The 11,987-nt window shown below is 44.0% G+C and overlaps 2 protein-coding genes across 5 annotated transcripts; both read left to right on the forward strand.

Annotated features, from left to right (window-relative positions):
- Positions 1–1,088: 1,088 nt before the first annotated feature.
- Positions 1,089–5,493, forward strand: LOC123188051 (golgin subfamily A member 6-like protein 7). Of its 4 annotated transcripts, none has more exons than XM_044600076.1 (7): positions 1,089–1,099; positions 2,626–2,711; positions 3,405–3,507; positions 3,595–4,205; positions 4,447–4,614; positions 4,833–4,943; positions 5,063–5,493. In XM_044600076.1, exons 2-7 carry the CDS (start codon positions 2,634–2,636, stop codon positions 5,282–5,284), a joined length of 1,293 nt encoding a protein of 430 aa, XP_044456011.1. In that variant the 5' UTR covers positions 1,089–1,099; positions 2,626–2,633; the 3' UTR covers positions 5,285–5,493. The 4 variants fall into 4 exon arrangements, with proteins under 4 accessions (XP_044456011.1, XP_044456012.1, XP_044456010.1 ...); XM_044600077.1 differs by lacking the exon at positions 1,089–1,099 and adding an exon at positions 1,607–1,986 and having other exon boundaries at positions 4,833–4,953; XM_044600075.1 differs by lacking the exon at positions 1,089–1,099 and adding an exon at positions 1,607–1,986.
- Positions 5,494–7,409: 1,916 nt separating this feature from the next.
- Positions 7,410–10,827, forward strand: LOC123188054 (putative SNAP25 homologous protein SNAP30). The gene is made up of 6 exons (XM_044600079.1): positions 7,410–7,641; positions 8,416–8,789; positions 8,867–8,963; positions 9,042–9,169; positions 9,244–9,341; positions 10,494–10,827. Exons 1-6 carry the CDS (start codon positions 7,500–7,502, stop codon positions 10,591–10,593), a joined length of 939 nt encoding a protein of 312 aa, XP_044456014.1. The 5' UTR covers positions 7,410–7,499; the 3' UTR covers positions 10,594–10,827.
- The last annotated feature ends 1,160 nt before the right edge of the window (positions 10,828–11,987 follow it).

Raw genomic sequence — 11,987 nt, forward strand, 5'->3', positions numbered from 1 at the left:
AGACAGTTATTGTGTTGATTCCAAAAGGAAAGAGCCCATAGAGCATTAAGGACTACCGATAGATCAACCTTTGCAACGTGATTTATAAGGTGATTTCTTAGATCCTAGTTAACTGACTCAAACCTTTCCTAGATGATCTTATTTCGGAAACCCAAAGCACCTTCTTTCCTAGATGGCTCATCACAAATAATGTCGTCATCGCATTTAAGTGCTTCCACAAAATTCTTTGTGAGATGAAATGGACCAATTTGGTCATGAAGCATGTCACATCGGTGAGCTTCTTTATGAGATGTAATGGTGAACTTTTGAATTCTTTCCAACTTTTGAGAGGTTTGCGTCAAGGTGAACCACTAAGCTCGTACTCTTTCTCCTAATGGTTGATGTTGTGTGTACTTTGCTGCGCAAGGAGGTGGCTAAGGGGGGAGGTTTGCGTCAAGGTGACCCACTAAGCTCGTACCTCTTTCTCCTAATGGTTGATGTTGTGTGTACTTTGTTGTGTAAGGAGGTGGCTAAGGGGGGTCTAACACCGATAAGGTTCCAAGGGTGAGCCCAGGTATCTCAATTTTTTTATTTGCAGATGATAGACTCCTATTCTTTAATCAGAGCTACCTACCAGGGGGGTCTAACACCGATAAGGTTTCAAGGGTGAGCCAGGTGACCTGACCGCGACTCTTCCCATCGATGGACCTCCACCAGAGCTACCTACCCACGCCGGCTGCCCGGCCGACTCTGCTCCGGCTGCCGCGGCCGTCTCCATCAGCTCCTACCCGGACGCCGCTCCGAGCGCCTCCCCTCCAAACGCGTCGTATTAGCTCCTCCTCTTACAACCGAGGCCTACAGCTGTCGTCGTGCCGTACCTTGGCGGCATCACCGCTGACGCCTCAACCCTCCTTCCTCCCATCCTCCCATCCACACGGTGCACCACGGCCTCTCAGGCGCGTTGCCGCCTTCGCCGCCCCCATTATTCCTCGTCGGGGCATCGCGTTCCCGCTGCCCCCACCCCGTCGGCAGTGTTTACCCATTTCGTCTTGAGGCACGACATTGTTTTTCATCCAGCGATTGGTTAAATCCAACTGAAGCGATTGTTTTTCGTCTTGAGGTATATCCTTTCCTTCAGGCTCTCTCTTGTTGTTGGGTATAAGGTGGACCTCATGGGCCTACCGGCAGGCCTCTGCTGCCGGGCTCCTTGCTGATGAGCCACCCTTGATGTATGACACCGTCACTAGGTCTTTTGTACAAAATCTAGAACAATCCAAAAAATTAGGACAAAAGTAGAGAAAACATAAAAAATTAAGAAAAATACAGGAAAATCTAAAAAAGAAAAAAAAGAATAATAATTATATTTTAACAAAGATATAGAAAAAATGTAAAAGTGCCAGGCGGGCCGCCTCACTGGGTTCGGACCGTGTCATGCCGGCCCGCAATTAAAAAGGTCGTGTCGTGTCCGACCGTAAGGCCTGACTTTTGGGTCGGCCTTGTTCCATAGCGGGCCAAAGGCTAGCCCGGCCCTTTTGATTGCGTGTCGTGCAGGGCCGAAATTCCATGCCCGCGGGCTGGCTCGCGTGGCACGACCCATATGGTCAGGTCAAGCCAAGATCGATGGAGTCGCACCTCACCAGACCTGACCGCGACTCTTCCCATCGCTGGACCTCCACCAGAGCTACCCACCCCCGCCGGCCGCCCCGCCGACTCTACTCCGGCTGCCGCGGCCGTCGCCACCACGCTCCTACCCGGACGACGCTCCGAGCGCCTCCCCTCCAAACGCGTAACCGAGGCCTACAGCTGCCGCCGTGCCGTACCTTGGCGGCGTCACCGCCGACGCCTCAACCCCCCTTCCCCCCATCCACCCATCCACCCATCCACACGGTGCACCACGGCCTCTCAGGCGCGTTGCCGCCTTCGCCGCCCCCGTTATTCCTCGTCGGGGCATCGCGTTCCCGCTGCCCCCACCCCGTCGGCAGTGTTTACCCCCCATTTCGTCTTGAGGTACGACATTGTTTTTCATCCAGCGATTAGTTAAATCCAGCGACATTGTTTAGCGGTGGATGCAGCCGAGCAAGTAGGTGGTAACAAGTTTGGGATATGTCTTTCTTGCATCTGCTGCCCCCGATGTTTCTTCCTCTGTAAAATGAGATGCTGTATTGGGTTCATTGCGCTTGAGACTATCAAACATACCATTATCTTTTCTTCTCACAATTGAACCTGAAAGGTGAATTTTCTCGATTTGCAATTCAATTGTTGTGTGCATCCCTGTTTGCTTAAAATTAACAAATGGCCCAATTTGCAATTGGGGGCAGCTTGTTCAACTTGCTCTGGTCGATTCACGAGCAGCATTTTCCAGTGTGACAAATGACAGTTTCCTGAATGCATTTGTATGAACAATTGAATTTTTTAGGACATAGTTTGTACACTCTAGGTAAAATTATGATCCCGTTATTGCTGCTTTTACTTGTAGTGCTAATGATTATTGTTTATGACATTTGATATTTTGATTGCCAGATACTAGTTTTGATATGGTGTTGTAATGACAAATTTGTTCCCCATCGGTGATTCACAGGGTACAACATGCCATTTTAGATGATTTATGGCGCCAATCACCGCACTTAGCCTTTTCTTATTCTGCAGATCAGCAGATGGCTAGTAGCTCCAATGGCCATTGTCCAGCTAATGGTGCAAAAGTTCTTCCTGGAAGGGGGAAGAAGAATCAGGAGGTACTGATGGTTTGAACATCCCTGTAATGATTTGTTTCTACTGTAGATTACATTTTAAAAAAATGCATTGTTTGTTGGTATTGATATGATAGAATAATAATTTGCATGATGATATTGATACTGGACTACTCTTGCATTGATCGTTCACATAATGGTATGTGGTACTTAGATGGTTCCTCTTGGGTAATACTCCCTCCGATCCCAAATATAAGTCTTTCTAGAGATTCCAACAAGTGACTACATACGGAGCAAAATGAGTGAATCTACACTTTAAAATATGTCTACATACATCCGTATGTTGTAGTCCATTTGAATGTCTAAAAAGACTTATATTTAGGAACGGAGGGAGTATCCTGCATGGCTGCATGGTATTGATTGATGTGTTAAGAGATAAAATTGCTGGTTTGGTCGAAGTTTTGGAACATATTATGTCTTACTTAGAGTCAGTCGCAATTTTCCATGATGATTATGTTTTCTTGAGATATGATGAGAATGTATTTTAAGCATTTCACGTGGTCGCATAATGATAAAAATGTATTGTTCAAACTTGAAACATGTTCAGAGTAAAGTTTTTTTTATCATCACTTTGCTCTGTCCTATCCAAGTCAAATAGCAATGCAATTTTTTAAATGAAAATATTCAATTTTTGAATAGAGATACCACTTCACTGAGTTGGTAGTTTTGTTAATGCAGAAATTACAGCTTGACAAAGATGCAGCTTCTAGGGCCTGTCAGAAGGACAGGCAATACATTGAGAAATTGGAAACTGAGCTGAGCAACTGCTATCAGGAAATTGGTATGCTCTAGGAATTATTCCATTTCTTGTTCCTCTGGCTATTGCAAACCTTATTACTTATGCTGTCTTTGCTGATCGCAAGTGCAGACTATTTGCAGGATCAGTTAAATATCAGGAATGTTGAAGCAAACATCATGGGAGAGCATATTCACGGCCTTGAACTGAAGCTAACTGAACTTGAGAAATTTCCTGAGAGAGTGAGAGTTATGGACAATGATCTGATGCGGTCTGATTCTCAGTGCTGGCTTCTGATGGAAGAAGTCCAATGTAAAGAAGAGGAGCTGCAAAAGGCAACCTTACAAATAGAGAAGCTTGAAAGCGTAACTTTAGATATGCAATGTGAAATTGAGAGTTTAAAACTTGATTTGACTACGCTTGAGCAAAGACTGTTTGATGCTGAGAGCTTTAGCCAGCATACTGCTGAGTACAAAGTTAGAATAGAGAAGCAACTGGAAGAACATGAGCTCCAGCTGCAAGAGGCATGGAAGACTATTGGTCATCTTGAGGTTGAGAATAAACAACTGAAAAAAGAGTACTTGCCTGGAAGAGCTCCTAAACAATCCTCTTCTACAGGCGTGGAGCAACTTGATAAAACAGTGGAGCATGATGGTCATGCAGACTATGAAAGAGGTCATGAAATTCTTGAAAAGACGGGGAAGCAAAATGAAGAACCTGAACTTATAATTGAGCAGCTCAAGGTCAGAGTTTGTGTACTATCGTACTTCAGCATTTTGGTATAAGTTCGTTCGAATACGTTCCATCTGTAGTTTTATACTTCCAAGCAAGTTCAGGAACAAATTATTTTGAACATATCGCTATGGAATTTAGTTACTTACACTGCTAGTTGGGTAACTTCAAGGATCTGTCTGTTTTGTTGATTCTGATTTCAGTATAACTTGCCCATTTCTGGTGAGATTTAAGTGTTGCTCTCCTTGTTAGGTAGAACTTCGAGAACAAAAACTGAAAGCAAAGGAGGATGCAGAAGATCTCACTCAAGAAATGGCTGAATTGAGGTACCAGATAACTGGCATGCTTGAGGAAGAATACAAGCGTCGATCTTGCATTGAGCAAGCGGCTATTCAACAAATTCAGCAGCTGGAGGCTCAGGTAGTGAAATATGCTCTTTTTTTTGGTTCCGAATTGTAACTGCACCAGTAAAAATATAGTTTCACATATAGCTCAAGCTGTTGCTCCATAAGACCATTATTTGAATTTTGAATCTCATCGCATGATTACAAATGAAATAGACACAATCTCTTAGTCTTGTCATATTGACAACCCCTCTACACCCTGATTTAATTTTGTTTTCTGATATTCAAAACCAGGTCTCTAAAGAGCAAAGAAAATTGGGCGGAGCACTAAGACGACTGCAGGAATCGCATGAGCTAGCTGACACACAAGCTACGGAGATTAAGAAACTGAAGGATGCTTTAGGGGTATGTGCATGTAGGTTATAGCATCCCACGAAAAATGAACTAACCTTTGCAGCAGTCTTCTGCTTGATACTAGTTGTTTCATGGTACTGATACACTGTATGCATATGCCTCCATTGTAGAGATTGAACTCTGCAATGAACCTCGGGAGGGTTTGCAAATCTTGCTCTTGCGGGTTCTGTCCAATGCTGGTAGAGATGTCTAATTGCTCGATTGAAGGGTCGCTTGACCTCAGATCTTCCGATGCCAGCAACAATGTCGAAGCACCGGAGAACCAAGCGCTAGTAGAGTGGCATCCTGATGAAGCTTCAGATGGTGCCACAGTAAATAATGTAGGATGCTAGATGCAGATGCACTCATGTGTGCAGTTGCTGTATATAATTCTTTGTGCCACTGTTGTTTGTAGATGCATTTGTAACCTTAGTGAGCTGTTTTATTTACAGATTACCACTTGGAGTTAAGCTCCAACGGCAGCGCGAATGTAACTTGTAAAAACTTCATATTTATCGTGTCAGATTCAGCCTCAGGACTCACAAGGATGTTACATGTATTAGCATACACAGATTGAGTTATTTCTCTGCAATAGGATCAGAAACATATTCCAGGATTAGAAAAGAAATGGTGAACATCATAGTTTTTTTTTTTGAGGTGAAATAGCGTAGCTTAGATGTTTTTCTTTTCTTTTCGGGTAGATGGTTAGGTTCCTTCTACAACAACAACAACAACAATAAAGCCTTTAGTCCCAAACAAGTTGGGATAGGCTAGAGGTGAAACCCATAAGATCTCGCAACCAACTCATGGCTCTGCCACATGGATAGCAAGCTTCCACGCACCCCTGTCCATAGCTAGCTCTTTGATGATACTCCAATCCTTCAGGTCTCTCTTAACGGACTCCTCCCATGTCAAATTCGGTCTACCCCGCCCTCTCTTGACATTCTCCGCACGCTTTAGCCGTCCGCTATGCACTGGAGCTTCTGGAGGCCTGCGCTGAATATGCCCAAACCATCTCAGACGATGTTGGACAAGCTTCTCCTCAATTGGTGCTACCCCAACTCTATCTCGTATATCATCATTCCGGACTCGATCCTTCCTCGTGTGGCCACACATCCATCTCAACATACGCATCTCCGCCACACCTAACTGTTGAACATGTCGCCTTTTAGTCGGCCAACACTCCGCGCCATACAACGTTGCGGATCGAACCGCCGTCCTGTAGAACTTGCCTTTTAGCTTTTGTGGCACTTTCTTGTCACAGAGAATGCCAGAAGCTTGGCGCCACTTCATCCATCCGGCTTTGATTCGATGGTTCACATCTTCATCAATACCCCCATCCTCCTGCAACATTGACCCCAAATACCGAAAGGTATCCTTCCGAGGTACCACCTGGCCATCAAGGCTAACCTCCTCCTCCTCACACCTAGTAGTACTGAAACCGCACATCATGTACTCGGTTTTAGTTCTACTAAGCCTAAACCCTTTCGATTCCAAGGTTTGTCTCCATAACTCTAACTTCCTATTTACCCCGTCCGGCTATCGTCAACTAGCACCACATCATCCGCAAAAAGCATACACCATGGGATATCTCCTTGTATATCCCTTGTGACCTCATCCATCACCAATGCAAAAAGATAAGGGTTCAAAGTTGACCCCTGATGCAGTCCTATCTTAATCGGGAAGTCATCGGTGTCGACATCACTTGTTTGAACACTTGTCAAAACATTATCGTACATGTCCTTGATGAGGGTAATGTACTTTGCTGGGACTTTGTGTTTCTCCAAGGCCCACCACATGACATTCCGCGGTATCTTATCATAGGCCTTCTCCAAGTCAATGAACACCATATGCAAATCCTTCTTTTGCTCCATATATCTCTCCATAAGTTGTCGTACCAAGAAAATGGCTTCCATGGTCGACCTCCCAGGCATGAAACCAAACTGATTTTTGGTCACGCTTGTCATTCTTCTTAAGCGGTGCTCAATGACTCTCTCCCATAGCTTCATTGTATGGCGCATCAGCTTAATTCCACGGTAATTAGTACAACTCTGAACACCCTCCTTGTTCTTGAAGATTGGTACTATTAATTCCACGGTTAGGTTCCTTCTATGTTGAAATAAGCCCATTCAAGTCTTAGACTTGCACGGGTGCATGCATATTTCTAGAATTATTATTTTGGCCTTATCAACGACGTTTGATGCTCATATGGGCATGAACGATTTGTAGGAGTGATCGTACAACGCAGGATTTTTTTTTGGACATCACTGTATCATGTTACCTTAACAAGCAAGTAATAATGATCTAAAAATAGCTTAACAAGCAAGTATGCCATAAATTTGTTGTATAAAAAGAAGCTTAACAAGCAAGTTTGCCCTAAACTTGTAGACATTCCTTTTTTTTTTGCGAGGAAAACTTGTAGACATTCCAATAGTAATAATTTGGTTTCAGTTATCCCACAAAAAAAACAATTTAGTTTCAGTTATTACAGGACGAAGTCAAGTCATAGCCACAACATGATGCCAGGCAATCCAAGATTATAAAAATGCGATTTGCGAGGCAAGAACGATGTCATCTGCGACTGTCCTGGAAGAAAAAGACATCCTCCTTTGCCTCCAACTCCAGTTCTGCCGCCCAGCCCAGGAAGAAGCAGGCGGCCGGCAACCTCTCCGCACCCTCGTCGCGCGCCTCCTCTCTCCTCTCCTCTCAGGTTCGATCCATTCCTTCCTCCCACCTCTCTCGACTCATCGGAGATCCTCCGCCCCAGGATGCGGCTTTCGCCTACCTCAGTTCGTTCCTCTTGCCGGTCTTCTTCCGGCGACGGCAACTCGCGCCGGTGGTTTCTCGACCCCGGTTTTTTCAGGCGGAACGAGGCGACATGAGATCCCAGACTGTGATTCGTGTCGTTCTTGTGGGCGTCGACGAGTAACGACTGATCTTGGGTTTTGGTGTCTGAAGACATGGTCATTCTTTAGAATTTTCGCAGGGATGTTGTGCGATCGCCGTGCAACGTTTTGATTAAGCATTTACCCTTTTCTTCGAATGTCATAGATAGGTTTTGGACCACATCCACTATCTTTACTGAGATTAAATTGAAGCTTCTGAATTTCCTAAAAATGAGAATATTGACATGGTTTCATCGATTTGAATTGACAGCACTTTTTGCTAGTATCTTTTCAGGTATATAGCACATCAAACCACATCCACTATCTTTACTGAGATTAAATTGAAGCTTCTGAATTTCCTAAAAATGAGAATATTCACATGGTTTCATCGATTTGAATTGACAGCACTTTTTGCTAGTATCTCATAGGTTTCATTCAGCGATGTTTCTTAGTTTGAGGCATTCAGCTTTCTACTGCCCTCCTCACTTATGAATTTTTAGACGTGGAGTTCACTACTTTTATCTCCAGTAAATACAGTCTTGAATTCCTTTCCCCAGTCTTCTTTACATTCTAACTAATCAAGTTGTGGCTACAAACAGGAAAGATGCCCGTGTCAAGCGTCGCAAAACCTTTGTCTTCTAAACCAAATCCATTCGATTCAGACTCAGACTCTGAATTTACCTCGAGGCCTACAAGAGCATCATCTTCCAACTCAGTTGATCCTGGTGCCAATGGCCGATACAAGAATGGGTTCCGCGATTCAGGCGGATTCGACAACCAATCCGTGCAAGAACTGGAGGGCTACGTTGCACACAAGGCCGAGGAGGTCACTCAGAAAGTGAGCGTCTGCCTTCGGCTCGCTGAAAACATCAAGGAGGATGCTACCAACACTATGATCGCCCTGCACAAGCAGGGTCAACAGATGAATAGGACCCATGAAACCGCTGCGAACATTGATCAGGACCTTAGCAGGGTAAGCTCGAAGCCGGTAGTTTCTTTTGTAGTACTTATTACTTGTGTTTGAGCTGTTGTTTTTTTTTTCCTTCTCAGAGTGAGACACTTCTAGGAAGCCTTGGAGGGTTCTTCTCAAAAACCTGGAAGCCCAAGAAAACTAGGCAAATAAGGGGACCGGCAGTTATCTCTAGAGGTTAGCACTTTCATTTGGCTCAAACAAGGTCGACTTTGAGTGTTCTCTTTATGCTGACATTCTTACTTATTGAAATAGATGATTCCTTCAAAAGAAGGGCTAACCACCTAGAGCAGAGAGAAAAATTAGGATTGTCTTCAAGCCTCAGAGAGAAGTCGAGTTCTCAGACGTATTCGGATCCTACCAACGCCATGGAGAAGGTTCAGGTTTGTATTGGTGCTGGGATCCATGCAGCATAAATTGGACCTAATGACTAATCACAAACCATTTTATTTGGCAGGTGGAGAAAGATAAGCAAGACAATGCCCTTTCTGATCTTAGCGATGTCCTGGGACAGCTCAAGGGCATGGCTCTAGATATGGGCTCAGAAATCGATAGGTACGTGCTTCGTCGACTTCAGTTCACCATCTCTTATTTCATTGGCCAACAGGGTGAGGATTCTTCCTGAAAAACATCGTACCCAAGTTTAAAAGTATCCTCACCCTGTTGTCAAGCACTATATTCCTTCGATGAAATGGCCATGGAATTGTATAGTCCTTTCCCGGTTTGTTTATCAGTGGGTTTGGAACAATGTTTTGCATTCAACACGTCTCACTGCCTTTTAAGCACTTACAGGAAAAGAAATGGAGATTGCTCACCAAGTTGTGCTTTATACAGAACAGTAAATAATGAGTGCTCTTGATTGATTGGTGTTTGTTCATCTTAACAAACTCCAAGAAGTCTGACAATAAATTAATGAAACATCACATGTATATTTGTCTTATTTTACGAAATTAAACAGTGTCATGATTTTAAGCTAAATGGAAATATTATTGTGTTTATGCTTGTGTTCACAAGTAACATTATGCATGTATGGCCAAGTAAGATTTTTGCGCTTAAAACATAGAGTAAGGATTCCTTTACAGTTGTTTTTTTCTTGGTCACTAAAAGGTACTCCCTCCGTCCCAAAATTCTTGTCTTAGATTTATCTAAATACGGATGTATCAAGTCATGTTTTAGTATTAGATACACCCGTATCTAGACAAATCTAGGACAAGAATTTTGGGACGGAGGGAGTAATTAGGAACACAAGATTAAGGTGAAATATTTTCTTTCTTTCTTTGTCCTTAAAGACCCTTTTTTTTGCGGGGGGTTGTCCTTAAAGACCCTAAGGCCTTGTACAATGGTAGGTGCTTAGAGGAGGTGCTTAGAGAAATAAATCAGGCTTTCCTTAAGCACCAGTGCCTATTTGTACAGGGTAGACGCTTAACTAAGCATCTCTCATGTAAAAATAAGCACTGGTGCTTCAGAAAAATCCGGTTTATCTTTCTAAGCACCTCCCTAAGCACCTACCATCGTACAAGGCCTAACGGCATGTTTTGTGAAACCATGTGTGGTGCACGTTTTCGACCTTGTGTGAAGACCCTATCTGCACTAGTGTTATGTTATAGAACTGAAACAATATTTTCAGATTGTAATGTACAATAAAACATTCCATCATGACCTTTTCTTCTGTTCTGTGCTTGTGCATCCTGCTGAATGGTGTTGCAGGCAAAACAAAGCCATTGACGGTCTACAAGATGATGTGGAGGAACTCAACTCCAGGGTGAAAGGAGCCAACCAGCGTGCACGCCGTTTGCTTGAGAAATAATATTGCCTCGAAAATGTATGATTGCAGTCTTGGTATATAAGGTTGCAGAATCAAAACATTGCTGCTGCTGCTGCCTTGCTAAGCATACCCTTGTAACTCCTCTTGGGAAGGAAAAGTATCCTTGCAAGTTGCAACATTGCTCCCAAAATACATATGAGGTGCACATATATAATCATCTATTTTCAGTAGCTTGTGATCAACCAAATTGCTCAGAGATTTTGAAAGCAACATAAACTATCTGTATTTGTACAAAGATTAGTATTAATTACTCCCTCTGATCCAAAATAAATGTCATGGTTTTAGTACAACTTATTTTGGATCGGAGGGAGTAGTTTTGTCTTTTAAAATTCAACATCGAAAAACCCTCGGTTTTCCATAGTTGACACATGCCGCTCATAAATTGTGATCCACATATAATGTTTAAAAAATGATCATTCAACTATTGACGAGTTTAAGCTTGGTTCCTAAACTCCAAAATCTAACAACTTAACTCTTAACTTTCAGTACCACAATACTTTGGTCTTTCACCCGGGTCAAACCAGTATAACTTGTGACTGTTGGAATATGCGTGTAGTAGAAGTTGTATAGGGATAGAGTTGGTTTAAACTCTGTATTCTGTTCTATCTCTTCTTCTGTCTCTCACTATCTTTCTGTAACGACCTGATCGATCCCATCTGATCAATCTCTCCCTCTGTAAACTTGTGTGCCAAGGCTTTTGCCCAATATATACATGCGGCCCGAGACAAAGGGTTCTACGCTTTACATGGTAACAAAGCCTTTTCCTCATCCAATCGAGAGAGATTGCATCTAGCTACCTTCGCGACCGAGAGTATGTCCACCACCACCGCAGCCATGACCCCAAGCACCATGGGTGCGCTCACCACCACCCCATCCTCCACCTTTGCATCATCTTCCTCCTCCACCCACAACACCACATCTCTCGGATCGCCACCACAGGAGAAGCTTACGCGGGGCAATTTTTTGCTCTGGAAGGCCATAGTGCTCCCGCAGATCAGAGGCGCCCAGATGGAGCACCACCTCGACGCGACGAGCCCGCCACCACCCGCCACCCTCACCATCACCACGGAAGGCAAAGAAGAACAAGTCGTCAACTTTGCAAGATCCCTCTGGTATGCACAGCAGCAGCAACTCCAAGGATACTTAATGGGTTCACTTTCCCGTGAGATCCTTGCCCAGGTCGCCACGCTCCAGACGCCGGCCGAGGTGTGGCGCACCATCCACGCCATGTTTGCTGCACAAAGCCAAGCCCAAGCGATAAACACTCGCATCGAGCTCACCAACCTCAAGAAAGGTAACCTATCCATGGCTGATTATCTTGGTAAAATAAAAAGTCTCACTGACGAGGTCGCAAGCACGGCTGCGGCCCTCTCTGA

Source organism: Triticum aestivum, chromosome 2A (genome assembly GCF_018294505.1).
Source record: "Triticum aestivum cultivar Chinese Spring chromosome 2A, IWGSC CS RefSeq v2.1, whole genome shotgun sequence".
In the NCBI taxonomy this organism is placed as follows: Eukaryota; Viridiplantae; Streptophyta; class Magnoliopsida; order Poales; family Poaceae; genus Triticum; species Triticum aestivum.